This window comes from Hemibagrus wyckioides, linkage group LG04 (assembly GCF_019097595.1).
Source record: "Hemibagrus wyckioides isolate EC202008001 linkage group LG04, SWU_Hwy_1.0, whole genome shotgun sequence".
Taxonomy (NCBI): domain Eukaryota; kingdom Metazoa; phylum Chordata; class Actinopteri; order Siluriformes; family Bagridae; genus Hemibagrus; species Hemibagrus wyckioides.
The window spans coordinates 8713953-8736568 of record NC_080713.1 but is presented as its reverse complement, the minus strand read 5'-3'; the positions used below and the strand labels follow the sequence as shown (position 1 = coordinate 8736568).

The window sequence follows — 22616 nt, the reverse complement described above, 5'->3', positions numbered from 1 at the left end:
CACCATCAATTTTTATTTATTTCAGATTTAACATTATACTCTGGATACACATACACAAGTATAAAAGAAGTAAAAGATGCATGTTACACCTCAGGCTTTGTTTTTTTGTGCAATGTTATGTGAGTACTAAAGGCACAAGTGACCGAAAAAAAAAATACTAAATGGCACTTCATTGCACGTCTTTGGTAGGAATTTAATAGCATGCACACCTTCTCTTTCCCATTAGCCGTGAGGACAAGGTACATTAGAATGTATAATGTACCATTCATTTAGCCTGAACAGATGATCACACATTTGTGTTGAAATGTTTGTGTCAACAAAACAGAATGTACTTGTTTGGTAGAGAAATATTCCAGATGTGTTTAAAAATAAAAATAAAATAGAAAGACATACTGAACATCAAGAGTCTCACTTAAAGGCAAGAGAGTAAACAAAAGACCTCTATAGAATCGAAATGGATAAACAAACTTTAGTACCCTTAAAGCTTTCTGATGATGTACTGCCACCAAGTGGACATTTTGGTCACATTCTGGTCAGCGCAAGCAGTTTCTTGCCATCATAATGTAGAAAATACACATATACTTCCTCACCCGTTACATAAACAAAAACGTAATGGAAACAGTGGTGTTGCTGTGCTACTGATATGAAACAAGCTCTAGTCATAGCAAGAGAGTGATAAAAATGGCATGTAAGGCTGCATTGTCCAGTCAGTGACCTTCACTAACAGCAACACTAACTCCGTCCCAGTGCTTCTTGGTCCCCAGAAAAATAAACTAAGCGTACATTCACATATGCAATTTCTAGTCCGTATGTACTGACCTCTGGTGCTTTTTTCACTTGTATGTGCAGGTAAGAACGCTTCAATCGTGCTTAGTTAGGGACTAAAAATAGACTGGTCCAACACTACCTGAATTCCACTCTACATTGACCCACCCTCAGAAAGTAAACCAAACATGCTTTAGTACATTCTAGTACTGATGTAAGCTGCTAAAGGCATGAAGGACAAAGTAGAGGTTCAGAACAGACATATATATCTGAGATTTAAAAACAATACTAATGATAGTAATACTAATGCTAGTTGTGGAAGCACAAAAGCTTCCTGATAAACTTTCTTATGATGGAAAGGCACCTATAAAGTATATTAATAAGAGCACTGGTTGTAAATATCAGCCACAGATGAGCAACTACTGATGGTTGTGTGTTCCAGAGACTCAGTCTGGGACAGAATATAAACTGAAGCCTGGGCTATATGAAGACTATATGAAGTAAATATGGCCTTCTGCTATGGTGCAGTTTCCTGAGTTCTAACATTATGTAAACATGCTTAATTACTGTCCAGCTCTTAATATTTAATGGCTGTTAAACGGTTGACAAAAACACTCTGGATGATTAATTGGCAATGGAAAGAGTCACATACTTTCAAGGGAATATATAGGATCGCAGAGGAACTGCTTTCCCTGGATGAATTGTGGCACAGAGTATTACATAAAGCATGTCAATTAGCGATGTAATATCACACTGAGTTTGGTCCAAGAGATCATGTAAACACAATTCATTAAGGCCATTACTATTAAACATGTAAAGCCCCACTGCAGACAAAAGTGGTTAGAAAAGTCTGGTAAAGTATGCAATATGTAAACTACACTGACAAAAGAAAAGTGCTCTCCACCTTATCAAAGCTTCACGTATAACAGACAAATCCACACAGCGCTGAAATTTATCTTCATGCTCCTCTGGATTTCGCTGACCTGGATGTTATCAGATGTTGGTGAGGACGTTGCTGGTGATGATGCTGACACCGATCATGCCCGGGAGGTCGCCGGTTTGACGGCTGCCTTTGCTCTGCAGATGGAGTGTGTGATCCTTCTGCAGGTCTGAAACATCTGCGGTCAGGATCACCTGACCCATGAAGGAATCAGACAGGACGTTTTTGTTGTAGATCTGTGGGGAGTCACGGCACAATTAGACAATCTGTAGCAGGTTTTCATATTCTTTTTACTTTTTCAGCTACAATAATCATTCGATTGTTTTGCCTTGCTTTCAAAACAGTATCTATGGATGATCTTAATATCCCTCATGTTTTTATCCTTTTATCATTTTAAATGTAAGGTATGCAAGTATGTAGCATGTATTTCTTTGTCAAATTCCATTTATTCACCCTTCCGTCCATTTACCCACCAATCCACAGATCCATCTACCCATATTACCACCCACTCAGCCACCTACCAAGTACCAAACCATCCTTCCACACTGACCTTAGGGTGTTAAGATTTTACATTTCTTAAAATTAAAATAAAGACAAAATAGAAAGAGTATGTGATATGAATATTTATGCAAAGAAATCTTTAGTCCTGATCAGTAAAACATGGTGGTGGTAGCATCCTGTTGGGATGCTTTTCATCAGCAGAGATGTCAGAGTTGAAGGCAAGAGGTATGAAGCCGAATTCAGGGGAATCTCAGTACACTTAAATACTTATACAAATAAGAACAGGTTAGATTTTTGTCTGTAAAATCAAATGGTAAATACCCCAAGTCCGATTCAATTACAGATTGTAAATGTGAAGAGTAGAATATGTATTTCTGAGCCTGAGTCAGAGTCAGACTTGTTCTAGCTATGCCTCAAATTGCACACTAAGCATTATATACAATAATGTAGTTTATTAAAATATTCAACCTTAAAAAGGTAGCATTTAAATCAGCAAGCAGCCTCAAAGGAACAATTACTAACCCAGAATGTCCAGATTACATTTATTTTGGTTTCTTGCTCATTAGGGAAAATTTTTTAACTTTTTTTTTATTATATTCCTCTATAGATTTTTTGGTGACCATGTCCATTTTTAGAAGCCCCACACACATAAAACTGGACTGAAATTGAACTGAATTGTTACCTGAACGTGTATCCGCTCTTTGGGTTTCTTCCTGTAGAAGATCGCCTTCACGTCAAATTCAGGACTCAGTGTGTCCTTGTGAACAGGTGAACGCACCTTCTCACCTTCACAGCTGATGATCACATACGGGTCAGATGCTGCAAAGAGAGCAGTACTCGGTCAAATGCCTGTCTAGTTTTTTTGATAAACTATTATAAACGATACAGAAGTAAAAACATGTACATCTGTCAGAGTCCTGGGCCTCCAGTCCCACAGCCTTCATCACATGCACCTGTGTGACCAGCTGTGGATAACCACATAGACCTGTCCAACACGTCTGCGGTGGCTCATCCAGGGTCAGTTCCCTGAGAGAGAGAGAGAGAGAGAGAGAGAGAGAGAATAAGTAAAGAAGAAAAGTGATCTTCATGGACTCAGTGTTGTTATGGTTCCTATATTACATATAAAAGCATAGAGCTATTATAAAAGAGGTGCAAGCATAACCCAAAGCTAGAAGAGGACAAAGTATTACTTGCACTCTGAAGGCACATCTGTGAAAACCCGTAACAGGAAATCTCCTTGTAGTCCAGGGTCAAAGGTTGTTGGGATGATAACATAACGACCTTCTTTCAGGTCCTTGCGCAGGAACACGCTACGAGAGTTGATGTAGACAGAGCTGCACATCTTCTGCTGCGGCTTGTGCATGCGGTAGATCCTGTTCAGCTCCACCTGAAGAGTGAAAAACAGATAATATTTGAAGTTGTAATTTGCTATTACAAACAGGACTATAAAACACTTATTATGGTGTACAGTAGGAATCAAGAGAAAGTCTATCCTCTGTGATGTGTGTATTTATGTGTACTCCGTTTGAGCATGTTTATAGATCTTGATAGGGACTAAACATCTCCCCATAAGGACAAGAAATCTGCCTCGAGTCATCTGGCTAGTTCCCACAAGAAAAACTTTGGTGTCTTTTGGTTAGATTGAAGTGTACATGCAGCCTATTAATTTGCTAAATTAATAATTACTACAATTACTACTATTCCTAGCAAGGATTTTAAGATAAACATACCCTTTGAATGTCAAAGCCCATTGCAAAGTTCTCTCCTTTGCCTTCTTTAAGTCGGGATCTTTTATCTTTCTGCTGGAGGCAGATTAAGACTTCATCCTCTGGCTTCTTCACATCAAATACATACTGTAGAAAAATCACAATCAGATGTGTTAACACAATGTCGTTTATCACCTTCAGTTACTCATAAGCTAGAGAATCTGAATTTATATCCAGCATAATAAACTGAAGTGGAAATACTCAAAATCCAAGTGAGACATCCAAGGACATTGAAAAGGCCTAAAGCGACATGATTACAATGATCACACTATCACTTCTGCTATTTTATACATTATAATAAACCCTTGTGTATTATAAATAATACTAGATTCTTTAAGCTAGTTAGTGGCTACAATTATTCTAGAGTAAGAAAGAAAAGAAATGTGTTATGATTTAATAACGTATACCCACCTAATGTTACCTTCTTTCAATATAAGTAGCTAGCTACCTAACTATAATAACAAGTTATCCAAGTTTTAGCTTCTGTTACTGAGCGCTTATGAGGATCAGCTAAATGCTGGATTTTCCAAATGATGTGACATTCACGGTATACAGACTGATTAATTTGCAAGACTCTCTTAAATGAACAATCTATGGTCTGGCTGGTCTGTTTTTGTAGGGACATTGACTGACATTTACAGCAACCAATCACAGTTTGTGAAAATGTAGTCAGATGCCCTCTTCAGCAGTCCTTGGCTAATAAAATCTGCTTTGAAGTCCAGACCTTCTGCCATCAGTTTGAAGCTCTGGCTACATGAGACTACCAGCAGAACACATCAGACTACCAGCAGACTACCCACATACACATACCTGTGGGTTCTGAAGGTATGTGGCTTTGTTGTTAATGCAGCCTCCAGAGCGGTTCCTCAGAGGATCGTCGTGGCGAACCCAGGAGCCGAACTTCACATCCTCTTCCCAGGTCTTATGGATGCTCAGGTAGGACGTGTTAATGAGGCGGCACAGGATCAGGTCTGTGAAGTGCTTAGTGAAATCCTCAAATGTCATCCTGAAATGGAGGAACAAGGCAAAAAAAAGCTGTTAGAACAGGGTTAAATGAAGAGCAGATGTGTTGTTCAGCTGATGTAATGCTACATTAGCCCCTAATTTGTCCTGATCCATAATATATTCACAATCCCATATGATCCAGTTCAGTTAAATCTAAGCTTTCCACCATGGGAGTCTTCATGGCGAAAGACTTAACATATTACTCGCCATCATGACAAGCTCCGTTTTTTGCCTTATTAACTTCAGAAGATAAACAATAGAAGGAACAACTGTTTATATCTGCTGTATAACTTGTATAAAAGCTACGTTAGGTTGCAGTGTTTTGCATACATACAGTAGCAGGGCTTTTGGCAAAATTTCCTGCTGAGTGTTTGTATGTGTGTGAAATACATCACTTTTAAACACACACACACACACACACACAACCGCAGAGTCATCACTAACTGTTGTGTACAGTCATTTTTAACCATTTCCCGTTTTGAATCTAGGAAGTGATAATCAACTGATCTGTTTATAGTGTGTCTGTCTGCTTACAGAAACATCGCCATTTCGCAAGAAGAAGAAAAAAAAGACGTCTGAAGGCAAAATAGCATCTTACCAGAATTCACCATCGTCCCTCACAGTGACTCCCAGCTTCTCCCGCTCACTCTTACTGACCCTCTGCCACTCCTCTGAACTGGACAGGAAGGAAAGAAAGCATTTTGCCTTCAGTCTATTAGAAGTTCAGCAGGCTAATATTCTTGACCAGTATTCCATTTTTTACTACACATACTGTACAAACCATTAGATATTCATTTTAAACTTTTCTTATCCCGCTCTTATTTCTTAAAGTCAGTGCTACCAATTACCAATTAGGTCAGTAAACAACACTGGAGAAAAAGAGAAAAATGTCTTCCTCCCTTTGTCCTGCAGGGTGCAGACTTTCACTAACCTGTCACTCCAAGGCCCGTTCCACTCCTTCTCTCCCCACGGGTTCCTCATGCGGATCATGGTGAGCTTCTCGGACTTGAAGAAGGCGAGCAGGCCGTGACCCAGACGAACCTTGTGTACGTCGGTCACTGCGTACGCGTGGCCTTTAACCAGACCGCAGTCTAGCCGAGCCTCCATGTCGGCCTGAGAGGTGGCCTGGGATAACAAACACAAATAACCTTAAGTAAAATTAAAGTTTTTTTATTTATCAGTTATAAATTAAGAGCTACACTGGTTGCAAATTTCAAAAGAGTACAGATGTACACAGCATGTAAATGGGTGTAAAAGTCAATATCAGGTGTTAGTGATAATTTAACACTAGTTAATAAACATGGCATGAATAGAAGCATTTTATATATATATATATATATATATATATATATATATATATATATATATATATATATATATATATATATATATATATATATAGATAGATAGATAGATAGATAGATAGATAGATAGATAGATAGATAGATAGATAGATGGAAACGCTGTTACAAACAGCAAACTCACCCTGATGGAGCAGCTGATGAGGCCTCCTCTGTTGTGGACTTTGAAGACACGCTCAAACAGCTGATTTCGTGCTTCTTCGTCCTGATTGTAGCGGCCCTCCAGCAGGTCAAGGGGTTCTGACACGCCTCCGGTAAAATCCACCAGTGCGTCTGCTGTGTTTCCACCATCCAGAGCCTCGTAACAGCCATAAATCCTGGATGGTCAGAAAGAGGTCATCATTAGCAAATGCTATGCAAGTCACATTATTTTTTATCTGTTACCTCTTCCACAGTATATGGTACATTTTTGGGAAAAAACATGATACTAACAGAATTATAGTGAGACCACTCAAAAGTTTGGGATCACTCAAAAATTGTATTGTTTTCCAAGGAAACACACACAAAATTAGTCTGAATAGAAAATATAGCAAAAGAACAGAACATGCTGACATGTCAGAGTTAGAAATAATGAATGTTTTCTTCAAACTTTGCCTTCATCAAAAAAAAAAAAAAAAAAAAAAAACAACACCTTTTGCATCAATTACAGCCTGGGCATTCTAGTGGTCAATTTTTCAAGATAATCTGATGAGATTTCACCCCATGCTCTCACAAGATGGTTTGGCTGATGGAGTCTTCCTCTGTAGCTGAAATCAAGCTGAAATATGCAAGTGATCCCAAACTTTTGAGCGGTAGTGTATAAGGGTGTTTATTGACAATACAGAGTTTGGATGAAATGAAGACATGTTGCTACTGACCAATATTACAATAATGAATTTGACTTACTTGGCATAGGCTTTTTCCACCAGTGCACTCCAGAACTCATTGCTGTCATTAGAGTGGCAATAAATCAGATGACCATTGGTGGTGGGCAACCGATCATCAATGACCACATCCACCCACTCTCCAAAACGCCAAAACCGAAAGTGGAAAATCCCAGCGTATGTTTCTGGCTTGTCCTTGTCCCATTCCTGGTCCTTCCAGTCTGGAATCACCTAACCAGAAAAAGCATGTATATTATTTAAAAAAAGTTCTTTATTTAGAGAAACAGATTCACAGGCTGTTATGAAAGCAAGTAAAGATGCTAGATTAACAGCAGAACACGCTACAAACATATGATCATATTCTTCCTCCACACCTGACGGACTTCATTAACGTCATGTTTACACATTTACACACTTAAACCTCACTTGTAGGATAAATCATTGTTGTGGAACTCTCAATCGTCAAGAAGTGCCTAAGGGAGAACCGTTAAGCTGCTGCTTTGCACGTCATTAGCCTTCTGTTGCCTGGTGATGCAACACATCACACACCAACCATGAATCTACCACTCGCTCCTGTATTCCACCCCTGCATATGAAAGCGAATCAATGCAGGACTCAGTAAAATTAGGCTTATTGCCCTGTGGGAGCAGATAGAGAGGACGGGCGGGGTAGCAAAAGTGTGGGGTAGAAAGAGGAGGAAAAGTAGAGAGCTGCCTGGCAGATACATTCACACACACAGCCACAGAGAAACTATTTCAGTCATGGCCTCGGAGAGCGAGATTGAACTGGAGTTCACTGAGGACCTGCAGCTGACCGAGGTGATGCGGCTGAGGGTTCAGTCTCTGCAGCAGCGTGGCCAGAAGAGGCAAGACGGTGAACGTTTGCTTCTGCCCCATGAGGCGGTATTCCGGCTGGACTTCACCGATCAGGAACTGACCTTTTCTCACTGGAAGGTGACCCTGACCGGAGTAGGCCGCCTTTCCATTACAGGTATCTCCCAGCTGTGGACGCCTGACCTCACCAACCTGATGACGCGCCAGCTCCTGGAGCCCACGGGCCAGTTTTGGAGGTCGGCCGGCGACCCAGAGGATGCGCCCATTAAATGCCTGGAGGCCGACATCCAGGAGTTTGGAGAGAGGATCGCTGAGCTGGCCAAGGTCAGAAAGGTCATGTACTTCCTGTTCGCCTTCAAGGAGGGAGTGGAGAAAGACGGCGTAAACTGCTCGGTGGTGTTCGAGAGGAACGACTAGGCTGGGTTATGAGCGCAGAAGTCTTTAATAGAACATTTTTCTGAACTATACTAATGCTCAAGTTAAATAATTAGTCTTTAGCCTCTTTTAAATCCTAATGTCAATTAGAGAAGGAGTTAATAGTGAATGTGTGTTTGTAGTAGTCTAATTTAATGATTAATGAATGTGCAGACATATATACACACTACATCCAAAACGCTGCTTTAATTACAATGATCTTTTGTGAAAAGTATATATAGATACTTATGTGCTTATTAAGATTATAGAGCATTTTAACAACCTAACAACACAGAAGCCTGTAATGTAATGTAATACTTCTCTTGTAATATTACAGACTGTGCTGATAGAGAATGTGTGTGTTAGCTTATATTAATAACACTTCCAATGTTCTGCTGATAAATTTATTTTATGAAAAGCTAAAATTATAAATATATGTAAAATTTAAAGAGAGCCCTATCGATTAAAAATTATTTTTTGTCATCTGCAAATGTTTTAGTGTCTTTATCTTCATTCGTGTGTGTGTGTGTGTGTGTGCGTGTGTGGTTCACTACATCATTCACTACAAGGTCAGTCCCACCAGACATTAGGTCACTGTACACTTTAATCAATGTTGCAGCTCATCAGTATGTCCAGCCTGGAGCAGACAGTGTACAGACAAACATCACAGCTTACACCATCAATCTATATAATACACTCAAAAGCTGCGGCAAGAGTCCAAGTCCTGTGGTGTAATTATAAACAGATATACATGTACATGATATCCTGAGACCTTACTAACTGTCTGTTAAGCACATTACATATTACACATTTATACGTTTATATTAATGCTCTGGTTATAACACCATCATTACTCATTCACAGAGGCAGAGGCTCTGCATAATCTTAGACTAATAATAATAATAATAATAATAATAACAGCCAATCAATTTTACTACAAAAACTGCTAAAAGGACCTTTTCTGTTCCCTGATTTCAAATCTTGGAAGATGGCCTGCAATTATTATTTGTTTCTCCTCATAACCATGAGAATTAAACGACTTTTCTAAGATCAAGTCAATATTAGTAGTGTTTACCATTTCATGCCAAGGCGCAGCTAAGAAAGTTAGCTAGCTGGACTTAAACTAATTTTCAGAAAGATTGCAAATAACAATCGAAGAGAACTTTGAGATGTCAACCATGGTAGGTTGTTATGAGGTTCCACCATGAGGTTTTTCAATCATCATAAACACACCAAACAGTCCATTAAACAGTGAGATTTTTTTTTCTGTGCAAAAGTGAGGTCAGACGATGAGGCCTCAGTGTTTCAATTAATCCCGAAGGTGTGCAGTCTGGTTCAGGTCAAAGCTCAAGTTCTTGAACACCAACTTTGGCAAACCATGTCTTCATGAACCTCGCTTTGTGCACAGGAGCATCGTCATACTGAAACAGACTTAGACCTCTCAGTTCCAGTAAAGAGGAAATCTTAAAGCTGAAGCATACAAAATCGTCCTATGCAGTTGTGTGCTTCAAACTTTGTGGAAACAGTCTGGGGAAGTCTTACACAAGAGACTGATGGTCATTTTTTGGGGCTTATAGTGTATGCAAAGAAAATACATTTAGAGCAGATAAAACTAATTGTAAGTTGTTTGTAGTTTTGAGTTTTACTAAAAAGGAAAATTGAGAGGAAAGCCACACCTCTTTCACCGGAACTGAGAGGCACAGAGGCCACATCTCCGTTACTGATATATGGACAAGCACAGAAACCACACCACTGAAGCTACAAATATTTACTGGACAGACACACAGACCCAGGCCTAGCAGCCTTCTTCACTGGCCCTGAGATTTAGACTATATATAAAAGTGGAAGACAAATAAGTAGTGTGTGTGTGTGTGTGTGTGTGTGTGTGTGTGTGTGTGTGTGTGTGTGTGTAAGCAAAGGAAAGCATAACAATAATGACTGGTTCCTCGGGGAGAGAATGTGAAGAATGTGTACAGATGTACTAGAGAGACAGCAGTAATGAGACCACAGGAGGGAATGAGGTGCAAAGCAAGGGGAGAGAAACCCCAGACTGGAACTAAGGAGAAGACGAGAGATTAGAGGCGGAAAGGAAAAAGAAAAAAAAAAAAAGAAAAAAATCCACCACAGGTGAGAGAAACATTTCAGGAGTGGCAACTGCAGTCGCACAACACTGTCTAATAATAATAATAATAATAATAATAATAATAATAATAATAACAACAACAACAACAACAACAACTTCTGTGTGTACGGTATAGCACATGGTCATGAGAATACAGATTAACTTTAGATTCTCCAATTAATAGTCAAGCAAAATGAGGAATAAACGATCATTAAAACTGTAAAAAGATGCTGAGAACACCTCAACAGCTTCAAAATATGATTCAAATGTTTTTCAGTGTCATTTCATCTCAGGGGTGAATGAAGTTAAAAAATCCCTCCACAATACGTTCATAAACAATGACCAATGAACAGAGAAATACCGAAAATGGAGCAACAAGCATGCAAGCTAAAGTAGGTCAATAAGAGTTACACCCTGCTGCCAACAGGAAACGCTCATATCTGTTTCCTACAGGAAATAAAACAGCATGCAATGCCACACTTCCTGGCACTGTGCCCGAAACCCTGCCACTCATAATTAAGCCAAGCTGACTGAAGAAATCTAAAAGGCATAACAGGTTTTCATCCACACCACAAAACAGGAGTGAGGAACATCCCTCGAGTAGAAAAGAGGCCCGAGGGGAACCCGATGTGTGGCGCTAATTTACTTTTACAGATGCTGTCTGAATTTACACACTCGACAGATATACTCTTTCCAGACCTGCACAAGAATATGCTTACTCCGATCAGGCATAACATTATGACCACTGACAGGTGCCGTGAATACCACTGATGATCTCCTCATCATGGCACCTGTTAGTGGGTGGGATATATTAGGCAGCAAGTGAACATTTTGTCCTCAAAGTTGATGTGTTAGAAGCAGGTAAGCTTAAGGATTTTTGATGAAGGGCCAAATTGTGATGGCTAGACAACTGGATCAGAGCATCTCCAAAACTGCAGCTTTTGTGGGGTGTTCCCGGTCTGCAGTGGTCAGTATCGATGAAAAGTATCCTTTAAGTCCTGTAAGTATCCTTAAACTACTGTAAGTTGCAAGGTAGGGCCTATGGACTTGACTTGACATGACTTAAAGGATCTGCTGCTATCATTTTGGTGCACACCTTCAGGGATCTAGTGGAGTCCATGCCTCGAATCCGGAAGACCTTGATTAGCTTGTTTAGGTGTGTTTGATTAGGGTTGGAGCTGAACTCTGCAGGATTGCGGCTCTCTAGGACCGAACTTGCCTACCCCTGGTCTAGTGCAAGCAACAAGTCTTATTCCACATTAAGACACAAACTTGCCTGGGCTTGTGACAGGTATGAGTTGTTATTATCAGGATACTTTTCTTACATTAGAGAATTGCACCATCACAGCTGTGTATGCATTTTCTAACAGCAGCTCTGACTGTGGTTTCAGTTCTAATATAAACAAGCTTTATATTAATCTCCATATTGTAAAAGCTCATACAAACGGGGACTCGCATGCAACAAAATCAAAGTCTAATAATAAATGGATAAGAAATGTTGTTATTTAACACTGAACAATGTATATTCACTGATGTGCTTAAGTTTTCTGACAGGAGAAGCTCACTGGACAAATGAGTGGAACAGAAATTTTGGGCTACACAATTAAAATGAACATTTAATGAACAAATTCTCACCATTTAAATAAACAAATAATCCAGTCAACAGGTCTATGAACGCAACATTCAATAGAGAACGAGAAACTAACAGAGAAATTTCTTTGTTTTTAGACTGAAATTGTAAACTGAAACTGTATTTCAATAAGCACCCAAATATTACGCAGCGTCACATAATCTTAAATCTCCGACTTTTCTGCTTCTTTGCAGCTGGAACAGGATTGTACGTTTCTGTGATTTCAAAGTCTTCCTCACTGTCTCTGATCAAAAACATCTGCAAGAAACTTTTAAGGAGTTGGCCGTTTGGCTACCATCTGTTCAACCATGTGATCGTACAGTGAATATCTGCAGGTAGGCTGGTAGAGGAATTCTGATCCAAAGTAAAGTATCCGAATGTATCTGACTGGGTAAGAGAATATTGTAATTTAACTTGAATAGAGTGTATCCGACGGTGTGAAAGGGATGTATATTTCCGACGTCAGCAGAAAGGTCCCCCTACATGACCACCTCAGACAAACAGCTGGGCCCAGTGGTGTTAGCATTATTCAGCTCTGCACCTTGCTCACTGTCTAATGGATATTAACGATAACTGAAAACTGCTTACCAACTGTCTGTTTTTCTTTCCTCACTGTAGCTGTGGTTTGCTAGAAAACATTGTTTTACAATCATTGACTATAAGAATTAGAGGTTAAGCAGCAGGTAGTGATTTAACCCCCCAGTGGCAGCGATTTTCAATAGCTTTTGTGTAAATGAAAGACTATTTCTTCAGCATATCCCTACATTCATTCAAAGACACATGCATTATTGAAAGGAAGAAAGTGAAGATTTTACTTTAAAAAAAAAAAAAAAAAAAAAAAAAAAAGTGTATATCCTTCGAGTGAATACTTTTACTAGACACTGTGTCTGGCAGGATCGTAGTTTGCTTTATGCTCAGGGTTTTTATTGTCAAATGGCAGTTTTTAATCACCTAAATGTGTCTCTGGTGCTGTGTATCAGTCGGTATGTTTCCCTATGCAGGTTTCTTAATCTATCCATTTTAATACATTATACATTAGCGTTAGTGCTTTATAACAGTAAGGAGGTAAAGAAAATGGTGCTATTTTTTGTCTTATCAATGTCAAAACAAAAGAAACATTCTTATGAAGGATTCAGTTCTCATGCTATTTATTCCCTGCATATCAGGTCTGAAAGTCATTAGGAAGTCAAAATACAAAATATCTGAATCGAACATGGAAGGAAATGTTTTTTTTTAAAAAAGATACACCGCTTCTCAGTCACTGAGGTGATATAAATGCTTGTAACTAAACACAAAGCCAGTGCCTGGAAACAGACATGGTGGAGTCCAGGTTCAGGATGTATAGTTCACATTACACAGTGAGAGAGAGAGCAGCATGCGAGTATTCATGCACGAGAGCAGAAAACAAATGAGGCCCCTGGAGGGGCAACGACACAGAGGTTATTGCCAGATTAAATAGCTTATCACTTATGAAGCATAAACAGAGGAAGGTAAGAAATATACAGTGCAACAATGGAAGTTTAAATCATGCTATACTTGGTTTTGCTTTCTAAAAAAATGGGATAAAAGGCCGGCTTTAGCTACATGCAGTAATAGTGGGATGTGAATGTGAAAACAAATAATATAAACTATTACTGCTGCATTTCATGAATCTGACACTATAGTTTTCTAGCATCATTATACTTTATTGTTTGCCATAGTTTAGAAGGCATAACACATAGAACCCCAAGGTTTCAACCACAAAAGACTACATGAGGACCTAGAGACACTACAATAGGAACAGGCTCACCGAAACTGCATAATAAATAAATTAATATATTACTATTAGCTTTGTTATAGTAAAAAACACTTTGTCCAAATGGTCAATAGATTATTCTGTGTGGTTGGATTCTGCACAGCTACAGGGTAATTTACAAAAATATATATGTTTTATAACCTGTTGCTTTAGGTTTACAATTACTGTAAGCAAACAAATAAATAAATAAATAAATAAATACATTTTTAACATGCAGCTGAATCTAGCCAAAAATAACGGAGTAGCTCATCCAGGTTGCTTGACTTATCCCTTTCTCCATCACACACACACACACACTGATGAACTTGGCACACATATTCTGGTGACTCAATAGATCCTGGTTTGGTATGTACTTTGTACCTCTACTGTGTACTCTGTAAGTAACTGCCCAGTCTATCCACTAACCAAATATATGCCATGTCAGGTCATGACCAGAGGACCTCATTAGGAGAGAGATAAGAAGACAAAGACAGAATATGAAGACAGACATGAAGGACTCACTTTGTGCCACAGGGCCTCTCTGGAAGCAAGACTGGAACAAGCTGCTACAAACCAGCAGTTTCCCAGCTGCCCCTGTTGTAAGTCGTGAGCGCTGATGCCATTGACAAACAGATGTGGGTCAGCACAGAGTTCCTGAAAAAGAAGGAGAGAGAACGCACTGATTAGATATTCTGAAATAAGCTGGTAGAAATCACTTTCCTTCCACTTTTCCTGCTGGGGGGTTACGTTGGCAACGGGCAGACTTCATCCCCAAGCCACCAGCTCATCCTTGGAGATCCCCAAACATTACTGAGACCTTTCCAGCAGGCCCTAGGGTCTACAGCATTGTTCAACATTTACATTTATAGCATTCGGCAGGCACGCTTATCCAGAGCGACATACAAAAAGTCTCCATCAATGAATACTTTAACACGGGTTCACTAGGACTTGAGATACCATCAGCCTAAATCTCTTTTTGGAGTAATTATAGCACATTAAAAAAAATACATAAAACAAACAGGGAGAAATAAGGTAAAGTCTAGGGGAAGTTCATTTCCCCACCTTGGTGCCAGAACATAGAGTCTTGATGTATATCTACTGTCTTATGTCAAAAAACAAAAGAACTGGCATTGACATTCCAATACTTTCAGAGGCGACCGTATATACGATAATACCACAGTAAAGGCACATGCAAAGCTGTGAATCAGAGTGACCCAAGCTAATGGGTTCTGTCTATGCAGAAGAGGGCAGCAGTGCTCTCCTCAGAGTGTGGTAAACTGTCCTGTGATACAGCACATGTAGCAGTTTGAAAAAATATGGTGGCTTCATGTGTATCAAAGGAAGCACATGCTAGCTGTTCGTTGCTGTGGTGTGATATAGAGATAGAGATAGAGATATATATATATATATATATATATATATATATATATATATATATATATATATATATATATATATATATATAAAAATCACTAGCATCAAATATTTTTATGATGGAATAACACTAGTAACAGGGGGAAATTTTATTCCATTCTATTCGTTCTATGTTTTTTCTCATGCAATAAATCTTCAATACTTCATCAATCACCACCACATATTCTGTCTGGTTATCTAGGGGGGGAAAAAACAGAAATAGGAAAACTATATAATACTTTTTTTACACTCAAAGTTTACTCTGGGACAAAGTGTGAGATATTACTGTCAAAAGTATTTATCACGTTTTAAAGTGACTTTACAAACCATGTAATCATGTTTCTCACCATATATGCTACACTGCTGTGTAAAAATAAATAAAATAAATAAATAAATTAACCACAAACCCACGTGACGTTACAGGAAGCTGTTATAACTTGGTGGCTCTCGTCCACCCTCTCAGGTAAAAGCACTCAGTCAGTTATTTGCATATATTTTTTTAACGGGTTTGAGGCACCGGATACACCACAGACAGGAAGTGGAACTCACCATAAACATGGTTTTACAGTAACAATCTGGATCACATACATTATCTAAAAAGCAGCACACGCCTGCGGACGAGCATGAACTACAAATCATGGAACATCTTTCATGTCTTTTAACAGCAGAGGTTAAACACTAATGGGTGTACATGTTGCGATATCTGTGCACAAACAAAACCTCACCCATACGACACACTTGAAACCGTCTCCACCCAGTCGAGCATTTCAACCGGGCTTGATTTACAAATCTCTATTTATTCACTCCACCTGGTCATGTTATAAAGCCTCACCCGCTGTACAAATGCCATGCTAACCTCAAAGCTATTACATCAACAACACACAAAAAAAGAAAAAACTGTGACCCAAAAAAAAAAAAAAAAAAAAAAAACCTAGCCTAATGCAAGGACATCACTATCAGTATCCGCTTATCTGCATTCTTTACAGCGTGCTTCATTAATATTTAACGCTGGGATGTAATGGGAAATGGTCAAATCGATTAAGCAGAGCCAAAGTAATGGCCTCAGCTGTATTTTATCCATACTGGTAAGCCTCGATAATCAACATGATGGAAACTGGGAGAGAAACAAGCCAGCATGACTCTTTTGTACAGAAACAGGGACTACAGGACATTTAGTGTTTCAACCTTTACACTCGTCTCTTGTACATGTGCCTGTTTTAAATATTCAATACAACAACAAAAAAAAATCGAATGAACAGTGAATAAATCAGTTTTGGCTCTTTTTAGACCACTATTAAAATCTTGATTCTGATTGGTCAGAAAGGTTGAAATTATTTTCCATATCCACGGTCACACTGCTGAACAGGTTTATATTAACACACCTTCTAGTAGGCTATTCTTTCTACACAGTCCCTTCAGGAGGCCTCCTGATGGTCCGGTGGAGCTCTCATTGCCGCAGCCCGGGTTCGAATCCTGGGCAGGAAGCTAACCCAGGCACTGAAGAGTTAACTCTCAGTGTCTGTCCCAAACATTGATAAAATGGGAGGGTTGCATCAGGAAGGGCATCCGGCATAAAACCTGTGCCAAATCAAAACATGCGGACCAAATGATACGCTGTGGGAATCCCAAACAGGGAGCAGCTGAATTAACACCACAGTCCCTTCAGGATTTTATTGTTGTGGCCAAAAATGCATAGATGCATAGATAGATAGGTAGACAGATAGGTAGACAGACAGACAGACATATTAATAATTGCCACATACGTAATTACTTTCTATGATGGAACACATGCACATCAAAGAGGATGAATATGTGCTGTGATGACATCATACAAATATTCTTGGCCCAAATCTTGGGAAAATTTGCCAAATATTGCAGCGTTGCTTGATTTTGCATTAACTTCAGCGTTACCCTGGAGAGCCTGATTGTACATCGGTCATTCAACATAAATAGATTTCTAATAATGAGTGTTTCATTAGAGAATAGATTTCCTGCGAGATGTTTTATTTAGCATTTTTGGCTGATGTCTCCAGTGTCAGCGCTTTCCAATATAAAGCTGACTGTAACGTCATCAGGACAGTTTTATTCTTAAAAAAAAAATAGCTGATTTAAGTAATAACAGGAAGTAACTGTTTCACAGACATTCCAGAGTATCAAACGGAACTAAAAATATGTATATAATCTATAAAGCATTGGGAATGTGCTGTGATTATAAGAGGAATAACACACCACGCACCATGTTAATTATTTTCCTGTGAACTTATTCACATTCAGTTTAAGTCAATTCAAGTAAGTAAATATTTATCTTGCAGTTTTAATGGCTTTACAAGCTTTACAAACCGGGACATAAGCTCTATGTTTCTTTATCCAAATGTCAGCACACATTACACACATGCAGATGGGCTAAAATCCAACTCAGATTTCTTTCTATTGGATCACCGCTGTAATCTAATACGAGTTATTACAGAATACTGTTAACATGACCATTTAAATAATCATAGAAACAGTATTGCAAAGAATCAAAAAATGATGTGCAGATCTAGTCTGTTTTTAACATAAAGGAATATTATTTCTCTGACATTTCAATATAGATCTTGCTGCACTGTTCTATCCCCATGAGACGCTGTGCAACACAAAGCAACAAGCACACTTTCCCCATTCAGAAACACACGAGTCGTCTCCACCCCCATGAGCTTCAGTTTTGCAGTGATGGGTACTTGTACATCTCTTAATCTCCGGAAAAAAAGCTCAAACTGAACCTCTAGTATTAGTTTGCGCTTGTAGTTCCACAAGAGCCTGAATAGAGGACATTATGATAGTCTTTAAACAGAAATAAATTAAAATGAATTAACTGCTCAAACATAAGCAGGAACAGGATGCAGTACGGCTGTATAGTCTAGTATCATCCTGCTGGTTGCGTTTCTATTTACTTACAACGTGTACAGACGTCTGTATTCATTTCCAATACGAAGGATGTACATGTGTTCCTCCCCAAAGGACTTACTTATGTATTACTTGGTCTACTGCTGATAATGATGTAACGCGGATCGATAGATTCACAACCACAACAGATTTTATGGTTCGGTTTGGTTAGGGGGGGAAAAAAAAAAATCAAATGCAGATGATCATCCAAGATGTATTTATTGTTCAATGTCATTTTCCTTCATTTTGCACTTGTCTTTGTTCTCTTTTCAGCTTAAAGTGGCAGGGCCTGTGGGGCATACAATAACATCTTGGCTTACTGTCTGCATCTTCTCTGAAGAAAATACTAAAGACGCGAAACATCAGATAGCAAAGATGTCTTCCTTGACTGACTCCTTTTGAAAGGAATTTTGTGTCTATTATTCATTTTTTAAACACCCTTTAAAATCACCCTCATCTCATTGCTTCTTCAATCCCTCACCTTGGGCCTCTTCCATGTGACTTTGCCGATGCGGTTGCCTTGGAAGAAGAGTGAACGGTCCTCGGCGGGGAAGAGCGGGTCTTCAAACAAACTCCCATTCTGCTGGCATTGTTTCCTCAGGGCGGCATACTGCTGGCCCTCGAAGGGCGTGACTGAGGAGAACATAGTGAGCCTGTAACAAAACAACATGGGAGAGAAAGCAGAGAATGAAGAGGAGGAATGTGAGGTGTAAGAAGGCCTGGACTGGGAAAACCTGAGGCTGAATTGTGACAAATGACCACAGTGGGCATTTTGGCCAAAATCTATTTTTTCTGACGTACAAGCCAAATATATTTCTTTCCACCAAAATGACGTTCTTTTGTGGTGGCTAACATGTTCAAGAAGATTTAATGAAAATTTCATTGTGTCTAAAACTTTGCTAGTGGCGCTTTTGTGGTATTGCTTTGCCAAGTGTAAAACGATGTTGTGTTTTAACATTACAGCTAAATGCTTAGCAACAGACACCCAATCAGAAACCCAGGCTCATAATCACGTGAAAACCTGCACATAGCAACAATGGACAAAAGAAGCATCAGACGGCAAATCGCTGAACATCACAGAAGCGTACGGTGTAGTGAGGGGGAATTATGGGACACTGAAAAATGAGTGGTAGTTAAATATCAAACTGTGAAATATAGCAAAACCTGCTCAGGCACAGAATCTGTAGTGCCCTGTATTTATCCAGTTATGGTTGTTGACACCGCAAATGTGCAAATAAGAACGTTAACCCAGGGTTTAGGAATGTACAGTGTGAAACGTCACATTACGGACAGCCAAGATTAGTTGTTAACCCCAGGTAAAGTATGAGTAATGTGAAACATGACGCAAGATAACCCAGGATCCTGTTTGCCTGGTGTATAAAAACTTATCAAGTGTTAAAAAAAAACGAAAAAGAAAAGCCCTTAAGTGTGATCTCCTCATGCAATAAACATCACATTTTGATGAAGTTGTTGGACAACTTCCATAGCAAAATGGTTATAAATCCTGATCAGGTTAGTTTGTAATCAGATACCAGCTGCCTAAATGTCTGTAATGCTTCTGTGCCTCAATCAGACTGCATATGCAATTTTATCCTTTTTAACTTTGGGTGGTAATCAGATTTTAAAATGGTATGACTTCACTTCTGGCTGAGATGCGTGCAAAGCATACTTCAGTCCAGGAAACAGAAGAGTTTTCAGTAAAATGTGTCACAGTTTCAGAATGTTCAGGTGTTTTCCAGGCTGCTACTCATATATTATCCGGTTTCAGCTCCTAACAAGGGCTGGAGAAGAAAATTCCAACACTTTTCTTTAAAGTTTTCTATATATAATAGTGTTGCATGTTGTTTGAGGAGACTAGGAACGTTTAAAAGGTGCTTAATAGCACACACGAGTTGCTTACACGTTTTTCATAAAATTCTATACAAAAAAAAAAACAAAGCTGTAGTTTCTGAATTCTTTGGCATCTTCTATAGAGCAACATTTTCCATCTGCTTTTGTTCAAGCACAAGCGAATTAGTGCTGAGGTGGTGATAAAGTGCAAAAAGATGTACAGCCCCACACCAGTGTTTTCTCTCTATAGCATTACAGCTCTCAAAGGGCTTGAAAGAGGAAAACATACTGCTGCCAGCGCCAACAACACAGATAGTACAGAACAGAGGGAACAAAACGAAAAGAGATAACATAGCAGAGGAGGAGGGGCTCTAAAATCCCTTGGCTGTCTACGGTTTCGACAATCCTGAACGTCTGGGTCTTGTTTAACATTTGTATGTAGGAGGAAACATGGGGCTGATTTTACCATCATGAAACTGTTGCAGTCATGTGACAATCAGAAACAGATATTCTTGGAAGAAATAGTTGCTTTAAGGGTCTTTTGGACAATTATGTTATAGGGACGGACATATAACTAGTAAGGGTTCTCTGGAAAATTATGAAAACAGATTGGGGGGAAAATGCTTTCTTAAACAAAAAAAAAAACAAAAAAACCCCCAACAGCAACTGCCAGCAGTCCTGTGGTTTTACTGTTGTGGGTTTGATGTTTTGTATGTTGCTGTTCAGTCTCATGTATTTAGCTCCAGTAAGTTAAGAATGGAATTATAATACAGTATATAATAATCGAAACTAAAGCCCTACACTATACAGGACACTTCCTGTGTTTTGTATGTAGCACTGTAGTCTTTTGTATCCTCCATACAAAGTGGCGAACAATCATGAGAGGAAAAGTCACGACAATGACTCACGCACTTATTTCCTCAAATTGCCTGAATACTCGCAAAGAAAAGTACAAACGCAGCTAAAAAAAAATCAGCTCAGATGACCAGAATTACACTGGAGAACACTGCTGGGGTTTTTTTTTGTTTGTCAGGGGTGCCGCTTGTTGGTCCTCTCCTGCTGAAGTCAACTTGCAAAACCTGAACATAGAGAGGAGGGATCTGCTCACAGCTACGGAAAAGCAAACACAGTCCTGTTGTCTGGGAGATTAGTCAGATGATGATAACTGCGAGGATCCGTCATGCAGTTAACCCTGCTTATGGACCTGATAATCACACTAAGCAGAAGATGCCAAAAATGCATTATGTGAACGCTCTGTTGGACATTACGGTCTTTCTCAGCTGTCTATAATCAGGTAGAACCACAAGACGCCATATTACTGTTGTGGTGTTTTAGTGGGTTAACGAATGATAGCATGCATCCATGTTTCAAAACAAGGTTTACTCTGGGTGGGTTATTGGTAAGGTTATTTACACTGGACATTTTTGCGTCCTCCCACTCAAGCATGCCTAATTCAAAGCAGGGTTGAGAAACGCTGTAGTAGAGAAAGACAGACACACCTGCCTGCCTAACCTGTTATGTAACCTGTACATACTGGTGATCCCCAGCAATCCATTAGTACGTTTAGAAAAAAATCTAGCTCAGATGCCACTGATATTCTCAAGCGATTTTGGGTCAGTGTTAAGCGTTTCAAGAAATGTGTTTCACGAGTCATAGAAAGTACATATAATTACAGACCAAGTGGATTTCTAGCATGTTTTAATTCTATAGTCCAAGCTCCAGCACATCACCTGTATGAGGCAGATCACCTGGCCAGGTGTGGTAGGAACAGGAAGTGGCAAGAATCCCTGAATGCTGGGTGTTAAACACTGCAGTAAAGAAAATCCATATGATGTTATGATGCTCAGATGAATGTGACTCAGGGATTAAAGAAACATGTTTAATAACAAAGCAAGCAGAAACAAGCTGATACAACTTCTTGGTAGGAAAGAAGCATTAGTGACAAACACTAAAAGGTTGCTCAAGTTTTTTTTGTTTGTTTGTTTGTATGAACATTTTGCAATCTCGTTGTAAGGAAAAAAAAGATTAATTAAGTTTAATTCTCCATGCATAACTATAAAGCATTAAGATTAAAAGAAAAAGAGCGCGTGCAGCCTGGAAACCGAGACCCAGTGATCACAGCCTGCCATCCAAAAAAGCTCATAAGAAGTTTTCACTCTATTTTAGTTTACCTGTAAAGTGTCCTCCGTCCCTAATGAGCCTGGTCTCTCCCTGGAGGACTTCACGACACACTCCGCAGCACGGCGGTTCGCTTGGTTTGGTTTGTTTGTGAGTCTCTCCTCCTCCTCCTCCTCCTCCTCCTGGCTCTCAGTAGGGAGGGGCCATTTTGTGGGGAAGCCGCTCTCAGACCGAAAAAAAAAAAAACACAACACGCATGCCTGATCTAACTGTGATTGGTCGCGACGCGCGCGAGCGCTGAAATCTGATTGGTGGAAACAGTTAGTTCCGCGAAACTGTATTTTTCGTGTATTGTACTG

At 39.3% G+C, this 22616-nt stretch overlaps 2 protein-coding genes across 2 annotated transcripts; one reads left to right on the top strand and one right to left on the bottom strand.

The window, feature by feature from the left end:
• capn5a (calpain 5a) lies at positions 1–22471 on the bottom strand. Its single transcript, XM_058388007.1, has 13 exons — positions 22311–22471; positions 18791–18962; positions 14497–14628; positions 7224–7432; positions 6463–6655; positions 5909–6102; positions 5576–5653; positions 4783–4978; positions 3937–4059; positions 3397–3593; positions 3111–3232; positions 2889–3025; positions 1–1941 (listed from the first exon to the last, which is right to left on the bottom strand). Exons 2-13 carry the CDS (start codon positions 18953–18955, stop codon positions 1759–1761), a joined length of 1929 nt encoding a protein of 642 aa, XP_058243990.1. The 5' UTR covers positions 18956–18962; positions 22311–22471; the 3' UTR covers positions 1–1758.
• On the top strand, positions 7445–8900 carry ompa (olfactory marker protein a). Its single transcript, XM_058388009.1, has one exon. The coding sequence runs from the start codon at positions 7963–7965 to the stop codon at positions 8449–8451; it is 489 nt and encodes a 162-aa protein (XP_058243992.1). The 5' UTR covers positions 7445–7962; the 3' UTR covers positions 8452–8900.
• Positions 22472–22616: the final 145 nt, after the last annotated feature.